The 21,474-nt window shown below is 41.8% G+C and overlaps 1 protein-coding gene across 3 annotated transcripts in view; it reads left to right on the forward strand.

Annotated features, from left to right (window-relative positions):
- Positions 1–21,474, forward strand: part of DIAPH3 (diaphanous related formin 3) — a 456,179-nt gene that overhangs the window by 304,004 nt on the left and 130,701 nt on the right. For all 3 annotated transcript variants that reach the window (XM_075918922.1, XM_006113561.4, XM_075918921.1), the window contains 2 exons: positions 20,491–20,586; positions 21,065–21,124. In XM_075918922.1, the coding sequence (XP_075775037.1) occupies positions 20,491–20,586; positions 21,065–21,124 (156 nt within the window). The remainder of the gene's footprint in view (positions 1–20,490; positions 20,587–21,064; positions 21,125–21,474) is intronic.

Here is a 21,474-nt window from a genome sequence, read left to right on the forward strand (position 1 = left end):
ATGCATGCTGTGATGCTGGACCCCCTCACTGTAGGCCGCTCGAGTGCAGCTTTTTGGTGTGCGCCGGCCAGCGAACGCTGGGCCCGCCGCACAAGAGGAAGACCCGAAGGAGCCCAGACTGCTACTAGCCACCGGGCACGAACTTGTGGTGACTTTGTGACGGAGCACACTCAAAAGGGGAAAAAGGGGGACAGAAGCAGAGCAAGGGAGGGGCTAAGGACGTACCCTGAACCCTGACTCTTCCACACATCCCACCACTTAGACCTTCATTATAGGGCACAAGGAGATCAGGGACACAGGCAAGGAGCAATGGACACTGCTTGCAGGAAACTTTTTGTCTCAGGTATGTGAATGCATGCATACCTACAACGGAATAAGATAGAGGCCACACATATTAAAGAATTCCACTTACAGTAAGGAAAGTAGTAACTTTCAACTCTTACCTCTAGCTTTCCCTTCTGGCTACTTACAGTGTTGCTCTCTCTGATGCTACTCATACCATTATGTTCACTTAGCAGAAGGCTATCAGCCCCACCAGGGAGTGTGAGAAAGGAGTACAAAGTGCTGCTACTATACATTGTAGCTTTCATTGTCTGGAAGTGGCTTCTTATTTTCTCTTGCATTGCATCCATAAAAGGGGCTTTCACACTCATAACCCGCATGGAATCAGGGTACCCCAAGTCTAACCAACCCTGTAGCAAAACTGTGAGCGTGAAGAAGCATCTCTTAGATTGGAATGACTGAGTGCCTCCATTTTTTTGTTCCTTCAGTCTATCTGTGTTGTGGATACCAGCTTGGGTGCTTATGCAGAAACTTTCTCATCTGATTAATGAATATTTTTAAATTTAAATAAGTTTATTTTTTAAAAATATTTGTCTCTTTGATCTCCTACATTCAAATGAATACAGTACAGGCAGTCCCCGGGTTACATACAAGATAGGGACTGTAGGTTTGTTCTTAAGTTGAATCTGTATGTAAGTCGGAACTGGCATCCAGATTCAGCCGCTGAATCTGGACACCAGTTCTGACTTACATACAGATTCAACTTAAGAACCCCAGGCGTCCCCAAGTCAGCTGCTGCTGAAACTGATCAGCAGCTGATTCCAGGAAGCCCGGGGCAGAGCAACTCTGCCTCAGGCTTCCTGTAGTCAGCCGCTGGTCAGTTTCAGCAGCGGCTAACTTGGAGACGCCTGGGGCAGAGCAGCTCGGAGAAAATCCCCGTTCGTATCTGCGGATCCGACATAAGTCGGATCCGCGTAACTCGGGGACTGCCTGTACTTAAAAAGAGAAACGACTTTCTGAGAATGATGTGATTCATTGTTACAAACAATTGATCTTATGAGACACTAATTTCATTTTAAAATGAAATTGAGCTAATAATGTTTAAGTTCCTGGTTGTTTACAAGTGATTTGTATAGGAATTCTTAATCTGAAATTTTCCCTTTTCCCCTAAAAAATGACATTAATGGGAATTTTAGTTTTCAAGGAATCTGACAAAGATTGCTTCCGGTCTTGTCAGCTTTGTTTGAATTGCAGCTGTGACATATACAAAGAAGTGGGAAAGAATAATTCATAAATAGTAGACTTTATTGACCTGTTTATATATAGATGACTTTGGAAATTTTACAGACAATTGTTCAATCAACGCTCATATCTACTATGAGCACAGCTCATTAGTGTGCATGAACTTGGTCTATTCTGGTTATAATGCATATTTAATGTCATACTCTTTCTTATAGTAGCTGCGTAATTTTGCTATAAAAAAGTAAATAGCCCCAGGTGAAAAAGAAAGGTCCTAAAATCAATTTAAATCCACAATAATTTGCTTTTTAAACAGTTACCCTAATTAATATTTATATTACTCTAATTAATCCAATATTTAAAATCCTTAAGTAAATGTGATGATAGACATTTACACAGAAGTATAACTTGTGGGACACAGGAGAATCAGGATGATAGTGAATAAGGTAGCATAGTTTGGCAGCAGTTGTCTTAACTTTTCATTCATAATCTTTTTAATGTTTAGGATTTTACAGAAATTGATTAGATGCATGTGTAAACTTTTCTTTTGTGTTAGCAGTAGTCAGTGACAACAATATTTCAACTTCATCTTTTTAAATGCCTTTTTTATTTGAGTGCTTCTTGAATTATTCAATATTATGTTGCTTATCTATAGACTATTCTCAGATTGCGGATGGGGGAAATGGTTGTTGTGTTCCTGGGTAACTTGTGTTCTCTTTGTGCTGGCCAGTGTTGTTGTGCCATTTTGAATCAAGAGGAGCTGTCTGTTGAGTGGTTATGCAATGGATTATGCACTTGGACCACACATCTGCATAATTGCCTGAGGAACATGTTAATGATGAGCTGAAATGTGTTCTAATTTTTTATTTGTATACCAAAAAGTTCTCTGAAACCCACTTCAGAGTATCTGGAAGTGATGCATAGTCTTCTGCCCTGCTAACTTCAGTACTGCTTGTACTGAAGGTAGTACAGGTTGGACCTCTCTGGTCCAGCAAACTCCCTCCTTCAGGTCCTGAGGGGGCCAGACCAGGGATGTGCAACCTGTATAGTTGTTGTTGGCACAGCACTAGCCATTAACTGGGCAACATATTACTATGAAATTATCAGAGGTGCCTTCTGACTTCAGCACTTAGATTAAGAGGTAGATCTTTGGGAATTGGAGGCTGCCTACCTGGGTTCTTCCCTCTGGTTGTCTATAAAGCATTTATATGATTTCTTTGTACATTTTTTTTCATTTATGTTGTACATTCCTTGCTGTCTTCTCCTTAATCCTTCCTTTTCCACATATCATATTAAAATACCATAGTCCTTACTATGGTCACAAGACAGTTCCAAATGTGAGAGCACTTAACTCTCCTGCTATAAAAAGTCTTGGGAAATGAGAGGGGATATATTAATGCATTTTGTTTTACCATTTCTGTATAATCATTTGTCAGCTTGGAATGACTTTGAGTCTTTATAATACAGGCAGTCCCCGGGTTACGTACAAGATAGGGACTGTAGGTTTGTTGTTAAGTTGAATCTGTATGTAAGTCGGAACGGTCATCCAGATTCAGCCGCTGCTGAAACTGACCAGCGGCTGACTACAGGAAGCCCGAGGCAGAGTTGCTCTGCCCCGGGCTTCCTGGAATCAGCCGCTGATCAGTTTCAACAGTCTGAATCTGGACGCCAGTTCTTACACACAGATTCAACTTAACAACCCCAAGTCAGCTCCTGCTGAAACTGATCAGCGGCTGATTCCAGGAAGCCCGGGGCAGAGCAACTCTGCCTCGGGCTTCCTGTAGTCAGCGCTGGTCAGTTTCAGCAGCGGCTGACTTGGGGACGCCTGGGGCAGAGCAGCTTGGGTGCTGCTGGGTTGCTCCAGTAGCGCTGCTCCTCGGCGCTACTGGACCAACCCAGCAGCACCCAAGCTGCTCTGCCCCAGGCGTCCCCAAGTCAGCCGCTGCTGAAACTGACCAGCAGTGGCTGAATCAGGACGCCTGGGGCAGAGCAGCTGGGGTGCTGCTGGGTTGGTCCAGTAGCGCCCAAAGTGGCGCTACCGGACCAACCGGCAGCGCCCCAGCTGCTGTACTACAGGCGTCCGGAGCAAAGCCGCAGAGCACGGGGGCAGCGGGACAGCCCAGACACGCTGCGGCTGTCCTGCCCGCGTGCTCAGCGGCTTTGCTCTGCTTTGCTCCCCGTCTCCCTGGTTTGTTGGTCTCCAGCAGACCAGGGAAATGGGGAGCAAAGCCGCAGAACACGCTGGCAGCGGGACAGCTGCGGCGCGTCTGGGCTGTCCGCTGCCCGCGTGCTCCGCAGCTTTGCTCTTCTTTGCTCCCGGTCTCCCTGGTCTGTTGGTCTCCAGCAGACCAGGGAAATGGGGAGCAAAGCCGCGGAACACGCCGGCAGCAAAACAGCCGCGGCGCGTCTGGGCTGTCCGCTGCCCGCGTGCTTCCCAGAGTTGCTCCCCGTTTCCCTGGTCTGGGGAGACGTGGAGCAAAGCCGCGGAGCACACGGGCAACGGACAGCCCAGACGCGCTGCAGCTGTCCCGCTGACGGCGTCCTCAGAGGGTTTGCTTCCCGTCTCCCTGGTCTGCTTGTCTTCAGCAGACCAGGGAGACGGGCAGCAAACCCCGTTCGTAACTGCGGATCTGACATAAGTCGGATCAATGTAACTCGGGGACTGCCTGTACATTGGAAGATAAGAACTATTCATCTATATATATTCCCCTTTCTACTTCCTGCCTTCACCAGAATTTCTGTTCACTGCATAATCTAATTCATTGTACAAAATGTTTATTCTTACTATCCAAGTGCAAAAAGGTACATTGTATATGATGCTTTAACTGGGTAGCCATTTGTGGTTTGCAGGATACAAGTAACATCATCATAGTCACAGACAGTGCACGCTTTAAGAATGGTGATGCATTCACTTTTACCTTCTCTTCCCTTACCTTGCAATCACTGTTCTGGGAAACCATTTGGGGAGTAACCTTGGCAACACAGGAGCATACAAGATGAGCATTGACTCCTGTATGCTGATCGCCCCTCACTATTCATGGATATTTTGGAGATGATAGACACTGATGTTTATGTGTGTTCCCCTACCCCCGCAACCATAGTTGTGTGCCGTGATATGCAGAGTTGCCCAAATCACAACTTCTACGATTAGAGCTGGAGCTGTTGCAGTCATAGCATATACCTTGGGCTGTTCTGAGGTAACAAAAAGATTAGGACTTGAAGCAGCACTCTTCATGGCCCCAAAACACCCATCTTCTCTGCTGTCCCTACATGTTCCCTATATTTTAGAAGAGGGGCATGGAGAGAAGTATTAGCTGAAATGAGCCTGCAGGAGTAACAGCCACGCTGCTACTTTAGAAACACACAAAGTATGAGCTGTGATCATTTCAATTAATATAAAATATGAACCAACTGCAAAGCAGTAGTCTGTAATTTCTCATTGTCATTGCCATTCCTTTATAAGTTACTAGAGGGTCTTAGAATCAGAGAGCTGGAGGAGACCTCAGAAGGTCATCAAGTCCAGCCCCCTCAGGAAATGGAGCACAATTTTAGCAATGTTGGGTGGTAGGATTGCCAGATGGTTTCAACAAAAATACCGGACACACTAGATGAAAAATTTTCAACCAAAACCCACCATGATATGCGAAGTTTATTGCCTGAGGTTTCAGATGGAGCAGAAGGGAGCAAGGGTGGACCGGTGTGGGGCAGGGTGCACAGCTGGTACCCTGCATGGCCAGGCTCGGTTCCCTGCTCTAGCCCCCTGTTATAAGACACACACTTGTGCACTATGTTTTACACTTGGCCTTTTACACTGTGTTACACATCAGATGGTTCCTCCCCATGGGCTGTGCAGCGCCTTGGCAGTGGGATCCTGAGGATGCTCTCACTGACAGGATGAGTGAGGTGACTTCACGTCCCTTGAGATCATCCTGTGGCTCTATGGAACATGTTTTGGGATTCACTTATAGAAAGCCTCAGCCCCCCACCCCCATGTTTTCCATGCCCTTGGGGTCAGAGGCTGGAGGCAGGAGCCTTTGGCAGGAGAACGGGAAAGGGTGTCAGTGCCAAGAGAAAGGTAAAGCAGGAAGCTAAGTCACCTGTACCCCCGAGCTTAGCATTGCCCTGGGCTAGCCCTCGGACTCCGCTTCTCCCTTCAGCAGGACATAGTGAGGGCCTGGCTCTGGGAAGCGGTTGGTCAGAGCCCCTCTGAGCCCTTCACAGAGCGAGGCAGACACACTTGCTCCTGCCTGGCCTCACCAGCCACTGAGCCTGCATTGCCTGCGAGGTTTTGTATCTGAGCCCAGACTGACTTCCCCTCGCTGTGTCTCTGGTGCAGTAACACATGGCGCTGTTCTCCACTTTCAGGCTGTCCATGTGCAGGTAGAAATTGGCACTGTCCTTGGAGGCTGTGACTTGGCCCTGGACGGTGGGAGAATAATACTCGCTGTGCCCTGGTTTACTCAATTCGAAAATACAGTACATTTATATGGCCAGTATTTTCTCAATTTGTTTTCCGGACAGAAAGCTCAAATACCAGACTGTCCAATTCAAAACTGGATACCTGGCAACCCTATCTGGTGCAGCCCTCGATAGTATTGCAATTCTTATTAACATTTGTCATTTTCCTTTCTTAGCAGCTCCTTTTTAGTTCTGATTTCTTTTGCAGTTAAAATCAACTTTTTGTGTTGCCACAATAATTTAAGTCTGAAGAGAACTATTTCTATAAACATTTGACCTAGCTCTCCTACAGAACTTAACTATACCTGGTCTATGCTAGGAATTTAGGCCATGGAAAATTACATAGTTCAGTGGTGTGAAAAATCCACACCCCTGAGTGACACAGTTAAACCATGCCAACCCCCAGTGTTGACAGCCTTAGGTCAACAGGGGAATTCTCCATTTTCACCCATCTGCCTTCACTGCATGGGCAGTATCTTTGCTGTAGTGCTTCAGAGGTTTAAATGTAGACAACCTTTTAGACAGAACAGGTGTTAATGGGCCACTTCACTGTGAATGGTCTCCTATTAGATGTGTTAAACTTCCAAACAATCAGTTCCATCTTGTGTTTAGGCATTGTCTACTGTGGCTTTCGCTGTTAAAACTTTTGTGTTTCAGGGGGGTGAAAAAACACCCTAAAATAAAAACCAGTGTGGACAGCAATTTGTGAGTGGGAGCCACTCTCCCAGCAATGAAGCTACCACTTCCATCCAAGGTGGCTTTATTTTGTCACCATGAGAGCTCTTTGAAAGCTACAAAGAGTGGCTGCAGAGTGCATCTAACAAGGGCATAGGTGCAGTGACACAATGTAGTTATAGACTTAATTGTGAGACTTGAAGCACTTTTTCCAGACTTAAAGAAGAGCATTGTGTAGCTGGAAAGCATGTCTTCACTAGCAGTAGTTGGTCCAATAAAAAAATATTACTTTACTCATCTTTTCTCCTACAGAACTACAAGTCTGCTTAGTGTGTCTTCACTTAAAATTCCTCACACTGCTATTTTTTGTGCATCAGACATTTCGATTTTGAAATTAATCTTCTGTGTAAACAGCTGGCAACTGTACTTCCACCTGAACTTCATAACTATTTTTATAGTAGATACTTATGCAAAGTCTATACTACACCCAGAAGATCAGCTTAAGGGACGCAATTCCAGCTATGTAAATTATATAGCTGGAGTCAGTGTGCCTTAAGACAAGCTTGGCACCTTCTCCATGGTGGGCGATTGATGGCAGCAAATGTTCCTGTAGACTTGCCTTACTCCTCATGAATCGAGGAGTACCAGCGTTGACCAGAGCGCCCTCAGCGTTTGATTTAGCAGGTCCTTATTAGATCCATTAAATCGAACACCAGAAGATCAATCTCCAGTGTGGTAAGAATAGCTAGGTGTGGCCTTAGTCATCAGTCTATTTGACAACAGAGGTTTTACTCATTATGGTACCAGTGTAGTATTTTTTTTTTTCAAAAGATCCTGTACTCCTCAGTTTTTGAGGTTTACAAGATCTTTCGAAAAAGGGTTGTTTTTTTCGAAAAAATTGCGTCAGGACAGCAGTTTCACTTTCAAAATACCCATTTTTGAAAGACCGCGCGGCCGCCATTCTTCAAGAGGCATCCCTGGGGGTGCTCCACATCAGGTATTGAGGACCACAGCGCTTCGCAACTGATTTTTCTCAGCATTGTATCGGGGACTGCACATGCGTGGCGTGCGAGAGCCTCCCTCAGTACTATCACACGTGCACAGCCCCCCCTCCCTTCAGTTCCTTTCCATAGCCCCCGGCTTCAGACTGAACTCTCCTGATCTCGCAAAGACTTCTCCTCATACACTTATTTCCATAGTTCTTGTTAATAGTTATTTCACTTGTTTAGAGTTAATGATTTAAAAAAAAAAAAAAAAAAAAATGCCTGCAGTCTTGAACTGTGATCTCTAGCCACCCGACTTTAAAAGCTGCAGGCTCTGCAAGAACTCAATGCCTGTCTCTCACTGCGCTAAGCTGAAAACGTGCAGAGACAGAGAGCTGCGCCTTAAAATGTCCTCTGACAAGGACAAACACCATACCTCCGACCTGGGCTTGGGTCTGAGTGATACACCAATGAGGTAAACGTCCCCTAAGCCATCAAAGGCAGGGGCGAGCTCTGTGGATCAGCAACCCAGAAAGCAACACACTGAAGGGAAAAAGTCACACTGCTCAGACAATAACCGCTTGAGCATGTTTGACCACCCAAGGACTTCGGGTGAGCACAAAAAGGGCAATAAAAACTTTAAAAAGTCTACTCTTACTGAGGCAACAGGTCTTCCCGTGCCTGCCTCACACTCCACCCTCTCTGACGCTTCAGTGCTTGCCCTCCCACCGGCCATAGGAACTTTTCCTGCTCCTATCACAGCACAGAGGAATCTCCTCACAGACCAACTGCTGAGTGTCGCCTCCCCCCCCTTCCCATTACCAGGGGCAACACCTCAGACAAATGCTGCCTCAGCAGCCCGGACAACTTGTTTACAGTCAGCAGAGCTATCCATGCTCCATACTCCCCTTGTTAGCCACAAGGGCTACAAAGACCTGGCAATTTCTCCCAATTTACATTCACTTAATTTGACTGGTAACATACATTCTCAATCTCCATTCTCTGATCACTCTGACTCCCCTTCCCTCCTCTCTGAGGACGAGGAAGAATGTTTACCTGCTTTTTCACCTCAGCCATATATGGAGGGCTCTATATGGTCTGCTTATCAGCAACAACCAGATTTTCTTAGTGCACAAATGGCTCCCTGGGGTTCTTATTTTTGGATGCCACTGCCTATGCTTTGCCCCCCACAGTGGCAAATGTTCAATCAACCACCTCAACAATATAAAAAAAGACCATGTAAAACCAAGCATATGGCGAAATCCTGATTTCCTTTAAACCTGTCACCTCTCATTTGTGAGGGGAACTGACAGAGCAAAAGTTATCCTCATTGCGCCCTGTTGGCCCTGACAGCTGTAGTTTCCCCTTCTACACAGGTTATCAACCAATCACTCTTCCGAACAATCCCAACACTCTCTGTCAACCAGGGACCATGTATCCTCACCCACAGTTTCACACACTCCATCTCAAGGCATGGTACCTAGATGGTTCACGGGCATAGAACTGCAGTGCTCTCAACAAGTTTGTGATGTCCTCTTACAAAGCAGAGCACCTGCAACAAGAAAAACATATGTGTACAAATGGACTCAATTTGTTTCCTGGGCAGCCTCTCGTAACTACAACCGCAAGACGCTCCACTTCCTGCTATATTGGAATACCTATTATACGTCAGACAATCACATCTCTCCCTCAACTCAGTCAGGGTCCACCTTGCAGCCATTGCAACCTTCCACACAACAGTGGAAGTCACCACAGTCTTCGCACACCCAGTAACCGAATGATATTTGTAAAGGTCTGCAGGCTCTATACCCAGAGGTGGCACTCCCCAAGAGCCTTGGGACTTACACTTGGTATTAACAACCCTCACAAAACCACCATTTGAATCCATGGCGACATGTTCCCTATGCCATTTATCCTTAAAAACGGCATTCTTAGTAACAATAACATCAGCCCACAGAGTGAGCGAGATGGCTGCCCTGATGACAGAACCACCTTTCATGATCTTTTTTAAGGACAAGGTCACGATGTGACTGCACCCAAAATTCCTCCCCAAGATGCGCTCCCTTCCATTTGAATCCGACAATATACTTACCAGTATTTTTTCCAAAACCCCACGCTAATGCATTTGAAGCTCAGATGCACACCCTAGACGTCAGAGGGCTCTCTCCTTCTACATCGACAGAAGAAAGTCTTTCAGAACCTCTTCTCAACTTTTCATCTCCATCACAGATCATAGTAAAGGAAAACAAATTTCATCACAGAGATTTTCATATTGGATCTCAGAATGCATTACTACTTATTATTCACTAAACAACCTACTTTTGCCAATTCCAATTCAGGCACACTCCACAAGGGCAGTCGCTACATCCCTTGCTTACCTGAGGAAAATCCCACTGCATGTTATATGTGCAGCAGCCACGTGGTCATCAGAAAACACCTTTGCAAAACATTATGCACTCACCTCAGAACCTCTCCAGCATACCAAACTTGCAAAAACTTTACTACAAACAGCATACTTACCTGATCCAAAGTCCCTGCCTCCATAAGAAAATATTGCTTGAAGTCACCTGATGTGGAGCACTCCAGGGATGCTTCTCGATAAAGAAAAGGAGGTTACTCACCTTCCTGTAACTGACGTTCTCGAGATGAGCGTCCCTGGGGATGCTCCACTATCCTCCCTTCCTCCCCTCTACTTCGGAATGCCCTTATGATAACATCTATAATACATTTCCGGGTTCCGGATAGAGAAGGAACTGAAGGGAGGGGGGCCGCGCATGTGCAATAGTACTGAGGGAGACTTTCGCGCGCCATGCATGCACAGTCCCCGATACGCTGCTGAGAAAAATCCATCGAGAAGTGCTGGGGCACTCGACACCTGATGTGGAGCACCCCCAGGGACGCTCATCTCGAAGAACGTCAGTTACAGGAAGGCGAGTAACTTCCTTTTATGCAAATGAAGCACAGGAAATTCAAATACTAGCTTCATTTGCAATTTCGATCTAATTGACATCCCTCTTTCAAAAGCAGGATGTAGTCTAGACATAGCCAGAGAGAGTGAGAATTCTTATTGTGAATGTATGTGTATACACATGGAAATCATGGTTAACGTTTATTAATACCTTATTTATCTATTTATTTATTGCTCATATTTGATGAGGTTTATAGGATTACATATAATATAAAGTTCAAGTGCAATTTTGCATTTTTTCTGGCTTGGGTCTTAATAAGAACATAAAGTACATTTGAAAAATGTACCGTTTTGCAATGTATTTCACGTATGCATTTTATTAAATCTTTTTGGTTTTTGTAACTTTTTGTTTTAAAATTGGGAAGCAAACAATGCTTGCTTGCTTAATTTTAAAAAATTGTGCTAATTTTCGTAATATTGAAGCAGCATCATATTGGTGCCTTCTAAAATGATATTTTCTATCTATTTTTCAGATTAAAGCCAGATATCTTGGGTGGGTTTTTGTTGTTTTTTTTTTCCTTACTTACTGCAAAATAGACCTATATTGTTTAATTATTCTTTTAATGGAAGTAAGCATAGGTGTTGTGTCTTCTGATCTATATTTAATGTGATGAGATTATTTCCTTTTGTAATTCTTTAACTCTAGATTTATTCTCATACTGTGTACATACAATACCCATTCATCTGGACCTAATGGACCAGCCTCTTGATCACCATTCAGCATTTCTCTAGAATATGTGGCTCTTTGAGTTGAGTGTAAGGGTTCAGTTATTTATCAGTTTTCTATATTACCTTAAATGAAACTTTTACTCTAACATGACATCATCAGTTAAAATTCCCAAAATCCCCACACTTTCTAAAGCATATCTTGAGACTGGCTATCCATACATTTTTTCTTTCTCTAGGGTGGGTGGGTGTGTGTGTGTGTGTGTGTGTGTTGGTGTGGTTTTTTCCCTCAAATGTTAATAGCTTTGGTAGAAGTCTTATTGTTTTCCCTTTGTATTTCTTTTCTGTGTTCTCTGAATTCCACAAATGGTGGTCAGTTTCTTAATTCTTTCCAATTTTCATTCATATTTTCCCTCTTTGTCAGTTAGCGACCCCTCCCTAATGTTATACATTCAATTTCTATCTATTCTGTTTGCTCTGTTTCTCTGTTTTATCATTTTTGTTGATGTCTATTGTCTTTCTGAAGCATTTACGTAAGCTTGATTTCCTAGGTTCCTGTGATGGAAAAGGAAGAAACAGGAAATCTGATATTTTTTTTTAAGCTGAGTTTGCTTTTAAATCTGAGTTTCTTCTGTCACTTAAAGGAATTTAGTGGAGGAAGCAATTAATAGTTCCTTTACCATTTTTAGCAGTTGTGTGTGAGAACTATAATACAAGTACTGTATATCTAGTATTTTTTAACATAGTTGTTTCTTGCAAAACCCTTGACACTGAATGAAAATGCCAACAAAGTATATAGTACTATTCAAGGCAAATATTACCTACCTCTGACAGATAGCCACAGGGTTTGTCTCTTTTTGACATCTTAGAAACATGTTGAGAGCATGTCTTTTTAAAAATAAGATAAGACAAAGGCCATTACTATGCTACTACTTATGTTGGCAAAACATACATTCCTTGGGGGGTGAAAAAAATCACCACACTGAGCAACTTAAGTTTTACCACTGTAAGTAGTATTATGCACAATGCTATGTTAGCAAGGCAGCTTCTCCTCCTAACATAGCTACCACCATCCATTGAGGCAATCACCCATTGGCATAGAGCAGCTTCACAAGCAATCTTACAGCAGTGTAACAGCATCAATCAGTTTTTCAACCTCTGATTCCTCCATATCCTCAAAACTCTGCCCTCAAACATCATGGGCCTGATGGTTCTGACCATCCTCTTGAGCTCTTCCTTGACAGGTGGGAGATAAGTGATATCATTGACAGCTTCCTTCCACAACATCCTCTTCCAAGGATTGATGGTTGATAATTTTATTTCATCAATGACTCCTTTATGTTAGTGATTCAGCAATGTTGTAGTCCTTCCAGCACTTCCTGAGATCAAGCATTTCATCAGCTTCGAGCAGGTTATAAATCTGAGGAAAGGTACAACTGTTGCAATAGGCTTCACACCCTAGTCAAAAGGTCTGGATGAAGGAAGTTGTGTTAGGTGGCAGGAAAACTACTTCCACGTCATAATGGGCAAGTTGCAGATTGCCTTCTGGGTGATCTGGGGCATTGTTCAAGAATAGCAATTTGAAGGGCAACTCTTTAGACCAGAGGTATTTTTCTACCGGATGAATTATGGAACCAGTCCAAAAATATATCAGCTGTGACCCAACCCCTTCTGTTTGACATCCAAATAACTAGCAAACCGTGCTTATTCTTTCCCTTTAACGCCCTGGGGTTCAATGTGCAGTAGAACAAAGTAGGTATCATCATGCAGTCTCCCGCAGCATTGGAACAGAGAAGGATTGGCCTGTCTTTTACTGCCTTGTAGCCTGAAGCTGTGCTTTTCTTCTTGGAAAGATATGTTCTTGTGGGCATCCTTTTTTTCAAAAGAAGGCAGTTTCATCTGCACTGAACTTTTAGGGGCACATAACCCTTTTCTTCAATAACTTTAAGATGCTGTGGGGGATCATCCCATCCTGCTTTATGGTCTGCTGATGCCAACTCCCTCATTAACTTCACATTATGTAAACTGCCTCTTTTAAAATTTGTCATACCACCCCTTGCCTGCGGTGAAGAATGCTGTCATGACTTCCTCCTCCCCCTCATCCCCAACCTGATGCTTGGTCAAAATACTTCCAGAAGCTTATAGCCTTTTCTTGAATTACTGCACCATTCACAGGTGCTCATTTCTGTGCCATGACTTCAATCCAAATGCTTAATGCCTTTTCCTTTTTTTTTTTTCCAATTATGGGATCACGGCTCACACATGACATCTTTGCACAAGCTAGTGTACTTGCTGCAACACTGTCCCTCATGTTCGTCTCTCTTTTTTTTTTAACTATAACACACAGTAGATTTGTTAATGCCATACATTATAGCTACTGAGGCCACACTATGACTACTTGAAAGCTTATGCAGTAATTTGACTTTCTGGCTTAGTCATAACCTTCTTTCCTTTCTTAGCCTCTTGACCACTGTCTGCATCACTTGCTTTTCTCTTTCATGCCATAATTAAGGTTAGGTATTACTTCAGTGGTTGTAGTTCTTTTTACCAGAATGCTTTGAGAAAGCATCAGCACATGCTGCATCATATGCTCGCTCCAGTGCGGCACAATGCACCTCAAATAGGTGAAACACAAACAGTGAAACAGCAGATGGTGAGGTCTTGCTGTAGTAATTTAATGTTCAAACACATATTCAAAATGAAATATGTAATAACAATAAGCTAATTCAATAAGGCTGTTCAGCTGATTTGTATCACTAATATTTCAGTAGTCATTAATTAATCCAAAATCTTCTAATATTAAGTCAGCAGTTTATATATATATGAGCTGTAGTTATCAGTGTAGGGTCAGTGTCCTGTCGTATTACAGGGTTTATAAAAATCATGTTTGATTCCTTCTGATGGAGAACTAATATTTCTACAAGTTGAACCTCTCTAGTCTTGCACCCTTGAGTCCTGATTGGTGCCAACTCAGAGAATTTGCCAAACCACCAGTGTGGGAGATGTCAATACTGCAGTGAGCGGGGTCTCTATTTCACTGAGGTGAATAAATAGATACACTGAGGTGCCTGCAATTCTGTTTAATAATATATGACTGAACTGGTATACTCTATTATAAGCCAATGCCTAACCAAGGCTTATCAGCTCTCTTTATAATAAACTGTTAATGTTGTTATGCAATTTTGCTGTATTCACACAAGGGAATAAATAGATACAGCATGACAAACATGCTTATGCTCAGCAGCATTACCAGCACTTCCAAGGCTTGCTGGTCTCTTAGAAGACAGTAAGGGGTAACTTAGAGCTAAACAGCAGCACAGAACATTGAGGAGAGATGGCTTTAAACAAACGTTATGCAACTACAAGAAACTTGGCCACACTCACTATAAATGAACAAACGATTATCTAAAATCATGTTGGATGGAGGTTGCCAGACCAGAGAGTACCAGACTAGAGAGGTTCAACTCGTAGTATATTTGTGTTAAACATTTATAATGACGTTATATTTACTTTTGCATCTCTCCTGTCAATGGCATGTTGACTTCTGCTGAAGGACAACACTTCTAAGTTATTTTAGCAATTATATTGGTTTCCAGGCAGAATGGTATTCCAAAAGCAGTTTTTTAAAGTTGATATGGTGTGAAACAATGTATGTAAATTGGATACATCCTTAGTACATGGAAAGGAGTTAACTCAAGCATTCGAAAAAGTAGGTTGTATATATTGCAGTTATATCTCAGTTCAGTTACAAGTCCATTAAAAATATTCTTTGCTTTCAAGGCACTAAGGCTAATATTAGAGAGCAAGTTAGTGGGAGCCTTGAGAAAAGATCTCAAAGATACAAGGCTAAGAAACCTCCAATATGCTGGGTCAGAAATCAGGAAAATTAGTTTCATTGCAGTTGGCTGCAGCAAGCCACTCCTTTAGCAATTTTTCTTTCAAACTTCACAGCGGTAAGTTGTAAAATACTTATTTTCCTCTCAGGACTTTTGATACTAGGGGTGTGTCTAGACTACTGAGTTTTGTCGACAAAAGTGGACTTTTGTTGACAAAACTATACCTGCGTCTACACTACCGCTGAGTTCTGTCGACATAACGTCGACAGAACTCAGCAGTTTCGTCGACGCTGGTAAGCCTCATTTTGCGAGGCATAACACCTTCTGTCGACAGAGTTCTGTCGACAGAAGGTGTTGTTGCCTGTAGGGTTGCTTCTAGACTACAGGGTTTTGTCGACAAAGCAGCTTGCTTTGTCGACAGAACTGAATGTGTCTAGACGCTCTATGTCAACAGAAGCTTTGTCGACAGTATCTGTCGACAAAACTTCCGTCGACAAAACCCTGTAGTCTAGACGTACCCTAAGGAGGACAATCAACTGTCGGTGTTACATTTATTAAAAAAAAAAAAAGAACTTCCCAAAATAAGAACTCTCTGGTATTCCTTAAAAAAGGGACTGAATGAGGAAATGGAGATACCCTCCACTAGGAGTTTTCTACAAGTGGCTATTTTGAATTATTATAGCTACCCACAAATCACCTGGTATTACTGATTCTGTAAATGAAAAAAAAAAAACCCCTTAGGGGCCAAGGATGCATATCCAACAGTCCTTAGGAGCTTGTAGAAGTTACCTTAAAGGTCTGTCAGCCTCTAAAGTTAACAATGTCTGTTATTTTTGTGGTGATATTGGTCAATGAATCTCTAGCAATACTGTGTACAAGAGTTTCATTTGATTTGCCCAATGCCATGATTAATCTTTTAAGAATATTGTATGATGTTTTGGTTTATTAAATCTTTTGGACTAACTTGCAAATTTGGTTGCATAAAAGTAGGTCCTTAAATATGTATTTAGATACTTACATGCTAACTTAGTTACCTGCTTTCATGTGTATGGATTATATCAGTACTTACGATAGCGGCCAGAATACAGATCAGTGGTTAATTGTAGACACAGAAATTTGAAGATTTGGCATTCTGTTTTGGATGGAGAAAATTAATTGTTGGTAAACTATGTGCAATAATTAAGATAAGCTGGTTTTGTAAATATATCTATACAGAAGGAAAAGTTACTACACAGTTGAGGTTTTTAAATATGTACACAATAGGTTTAATTTTCAAATAATTTGAAGCCTTTATCGGTAGCCTAATTTGTAAATACAGTATATTGCATTCAAGTGTGAAAAATGGATAGTATCCTCAAATGACATTAATGATTGCATTTCTAAAGGTTGTTTTTCCTGGTAATTACATTATTCATATTCAATTACTTAAAGTTGCTAGTCTGCATTGTGTATTTGTATAGTGTAGTAGTAGATTATGCTGCAGTTCATCTTTTTGAGTACTACTGTTTAATTTAATACTCAAGTCGGCAGAGGTTTTGAAAATGTGAATGGTGTATGTGTCTCTGAGGGGGAGCGAAAGAGATTGGGAGATATCATAATGAAATGAGCCTGAGAATAACAGTTCCTGTTTCTTCAAGGCCCATGCTCAAAATGGGCAGGCATAATGGGGTTTTGTGTGACTGTACATGACATTAGAAAGGAGAGAGGGCTTAATTAATTATGCAAAATTAGCCAAGATGAGTAGGAATGGTGTCCCCTAACCTCTGTCAGAAGCTGGGAATGGGTAACAGGGGTGGGATCTCATGATAGTTATAGTTGCTCTTCTCATTCCTTCTGGAGCACCGGACATTGACCACTGTCGGCAGACAGGATACTGTACTAGATGAACCTTTGGTCTGAACCAGTATGGCCATTCTTATGTCATGTGAGAAAGAGAGAGACGAAAATCATTGTCTCTAGTCCTAAATAGACATGCAATACTGGATATTAAACGTGCCACAGTCTGTCCTCTCCTTCAGACCAGTGTAACTTTAAAGAGAATGTTGGTATTCAGGGGAAAGGGAAACTAATCTTGCACAGCAATTTGAAGTTATAAGTAGTCTTACAGCAGCAGATTGCTTAATGCACAAAATGCAGGTGAAAGACCCAGTGATACAAAATTAATGCAATTCATTGTGTAGCTACAGAAAATGTTATTAATCTGATTGATCTTTGGCCCCTAATATTAATATTACATATGTTGTTGGTACCACAGAGAATTTTCAAGTTACAAGAATATTTGTGAAAAAACATATATTTACATTTGAAATGGAGTTGTTTAAAATGGTGACTGTTTTACCTAGCTTTGAGGCTGGAAAACTAATATTTTATAGCTCCTATTTTTATTTTTAAATGTATGTGTTTTTTTTAAAGTAGTGAAGTAGCGATTTTGTCTCTGTCAGGAGAAGTTATATTTAGGGGGAGTGTTTTTGTTTCTGAGGATTCTGAGGGGAGAAGGGAATATTAAATTTTAGCTTACATTAGAAGCTAAAATGCCAGAAATCATGATGATAAGCAGCTTTTAGACAGCATCTTTCATGTGCAGGGCTCGACAAACTGCTGTTTCTACTCGCCCGTAGCGAGTAGATTTCAGCTGGTCGCTCCGTGCACCCCATTCACTGGTGCTATGCGCATGCACAGTGCTGTTCCAGTACATGCGCGGTGCGGGGCTGGTGAGTAGCTCTCGCTGAAGTTTTTCGAGCCCTGTTCATGTGTATACGTTAGCTCACCAACTCATGTGTCCTCCTTAGTTCTTAGGCTTCTTTCTTCTATTTGCTGGAATACAGCCCCAAACAACTTATCTCTTGTGACCAGAAGTTTTTGTTTATGCCCCTCAAATGGAGTGTAGCCTGGGAAGAAGCTCTAGTAAAATTTGGATGGGCAAGGCTCACCAGTCTGACCAGAAGTTATAAATTCATCCCCTCTGTCCCAAGTTACACTGGGGTGGCATCATAAGATTCCCCCTCGGGAGCATCCCATGCAATTGACAGCAACTATACTTTAATTCAGGAAATGAAATAGAAAACAATTGCCAATGATAACAACCACAATTAATATGGCCGTCAGGACACAGATTAACTGGATACTTTCCCCAGATGGCATTAACAAAATCAAACTAAAACTATCTAGGTATACAGAAGTTAATCATTCAGTAATATCTCATACCCACAAGATCTCAATGCCCCCGAGGCAGGCCATGTAGGGCCAACCTCCGTTCGCCTGAAAGGCGTTGGTGCAGATGGCATGTAAGATATCTAAAGCAAGTTTATACAAAATTAAAGAAGCAAGAAAAAAAAATACAAAGATAGATTAAAGATAAGTATAAGGTTTCTGACCTCACAAGCACTCCAGAGTGGCCCCTGTCAGCAACGGCTGAAGCAGCAGCCCTGATCTCCCTAATTCCTAGGCCTAAATACCCTTTTTGGCACCAAAATGTTCTGGATGTTCATCGCCTTGCCCATAGTTGGTCTTGGTATCTTAAGATTTTTGTGGGTGCTATCTCTAATTGGAGAAAATACAGGGGAATTCATAAATATTCATCAGACATGACTGATATTTCTTGGGCTCCATCCCAGGATTGCTTAAGAAAAGGCGGCAAATTGCAGTTTTGACCAGGAAATCTGGCGTCTGATTTTATACGGAACCAGTTACTACTACTTGGCAGATTTTGCTGTTGGTTCCGATCAAAATTAAGAAATAACTTGTCACACCAACCGCAAAATCTCTTGCCTAACACATCTCTTGGGAAATAACAGAAAAATAAATCTTAACTTGTCACCAGATATATATTTTTCTCAAGCTGATTCATACAGAGAAAATTAACTCTGTAGGCCCCTTGCATTAATAGCCTATTTAAATCTATATAAAATCCGAAATAAAATAGAACGGGTATAATTTAGCAGGCTACATGAGTAAAGATTTAGTGGCTAGACTTTGGAGGTAGACACATTAGAATCTATAAAAACAGCCACACTGTGTCAGAACAGAGGTCCATCTAGCCCAGTATCCTGTCTTCTGACAGGTGCTCCAGAGGGAATGAACAGAACAGAACATCAAATGATCCATTCCTTATCACTCATTTCCAGCTTCTGACAAACAGAGGCTAGGAAACCCATCACTATCCATCTTGGCCAATTGCCATTGACAGTTCTTTAGACTAGTTTATTTGCTCTGGTTTTGTAAACTTGTTACTTAAGGTTAAAATTGCTCTGTGTGTTGATAATATAAACAAGTGTATTTGTGGTACTATTGGTATAAATGCATGTACAGAAATAATGTGTAAGGGCAGGTCTATACAGTTTACGGTACACAATTACAGTTAAGTAAATAGCATAGCTAGATTTAACGTACCTTACGTCAAGCTTTGTCACCGTCCGCACAACAGGAGTTGGATGGGAGGAATGCTCTCCTTGACTTCACTTACTCCTCTCAATAGTGAGAAGTACCAGCACCAGTGGGATGGTGTCCTCAATGTTTGATTTAGTGGGTCCATACTAGACCTGATAAATCGAACATTGGAAGATTGACTGCTGAAGCATTGATCTTCCCGCAAGCATAGCCGTGCCTAAACCTAACTTGTGCTAATATTTATGCTTATTTCCCAAGACAGAGTTTTTGTGCCTAATATAAGTAGAAATACTCTGAATTTGGTGAATTATTTAATATGGATTAACCAGTTAAACAATCGAGAGAAGCTAGATCCTGTATATTAGCCAAGAATATGTTCATTGTTGTCCATGTATACTCTAATCTAGTGTTATTCTGTTGGCTTCTTACAGACAAATGATTTTCACTAACTTTAGTCACTTTTCTTTAAATTCATAATTTTTGAATAATGTGACGATGAATCTTTTTTTTGGGGGAGGGAGGACGGGCTCTCAAAAATCTACAGAGAAACACATTTTTTCCTATCACTTCAGAAAACAGAATTTCAGGAACAAATGTGTTCTAAGCACATTGTTCCTTTTAGGCTAGAAGGTTATTCCTTAAAAAGCAGTTTTCTGCAAGTGAAATGGGTAATTCACAATGACTGTGGTTTCATACAAGGTTCAGCGACACATACATAAATAGAGCCATATTCTGTAGAACTGTATCTCTGTAAAAAAGCAGTAATATGAAGTGAATCAAATACAGTTGGTCTGCATTACTGAATAGCAGTGCAAACGCTAATGAAACTGATTTCATTGTGAGAGATCTAATTTATGGGTGAGTTAAAGGCTTGTCTAACTTAGAAATTGCTAATTTTAGTTATGGCACAGGGCTTCTTTTTTACCGTCATGTATGCTTTGACATTTCTGTGGTAACCCTGAGGGTCTGATGGAATACCCTCCATCTCTTTTCACAGAGGGCGATGAGACAGGAGTGATGGATAGTCTGCTCGAGGCCTTGCAGTCGGGTGCTGCTTTCCGAGACCGGAGAAAACGGACACCAAGGCCTAAAGGTGAATATTATACCTGCTCATGTTACTTTCTAAGGAATTATGACATAGACATTTTTGCTTAAAAAATGTATCATGAGTACAGTGTGCTGCAGGCTAGAACTCCTTAGAGTCCCGGTAGCATGCACAATCCTCTCCTTGCAATGACACATTTCACAGAGATGCTCATTCCAGTTGGCTGATGTCAGTACCACTTTGCAAATCAGTGTACTGAACTTAACATAGCCTGATTGTTATGACAAGACTCGTCTATAGAAACATATGCACCTTATCTCTTTTGGGTTTACAGTAGCATAATTAAATGAGAAGAAAAAAGTCATAACGTTCTCCATTGAGTCAAATGTTTTACTAGTATTTAACACTGCTTTGCTCCCAGAAATATTTAACCTGAAGGGAAAAACATCTAGTTGGCAATATGGCTACACCCCTGAAAGTTAATAGATGATTATATTAAGTTTGTTTTGTTCTCTTGCTTTTCCAGATGTACTGCAAAATCTCAGCCCAGCCACTCAGAGGCCAGTTCTGAAAGCTTGTAACCATGGTAATAAACCATATTCATAAATTTCATGTTCTTCTTATCTCAGCTTATCCTGTTGATCTATGTTTTCTGAAGACTGCTGTGATAGTCTCGGCTTTCTCTATCATTGGAATAGTGGAATAAAGTATTGAGGCCTAGTTGTTAAAGATTAACTACCTCTCATATGTTGCATCCTTAAATTATCTTTTGGGGGTACTTTGCTGAGCTAATCTAGCCTTTTCTGAGTTTTCTTTTTTCTTTTTAATTTTAGTTTTGTTTGCAGAAGTAGCGTTGTAATAACCATAGAAAAGTGTTAGTTTGCACCCCCGGCATCCTAGGATTATGATCTCTGTTAGTAGGAAAACAACATCGAG

This window comes from Pelodiscus sinensis, chromosome 1 (genome assembly GCF_049634645.1).
Source record: "Pelodiscus sinensis isolate JC-2024 chromosome 1, ASM4963464v1, whole genome shotgun sequence".
In the NCBI taxonomy this organism is placed as follows: Eukaryota; Metazoa; Chordata; order Testudines; family Trionychidae; genus Pelodiscus; species Pelodiscus sinensis.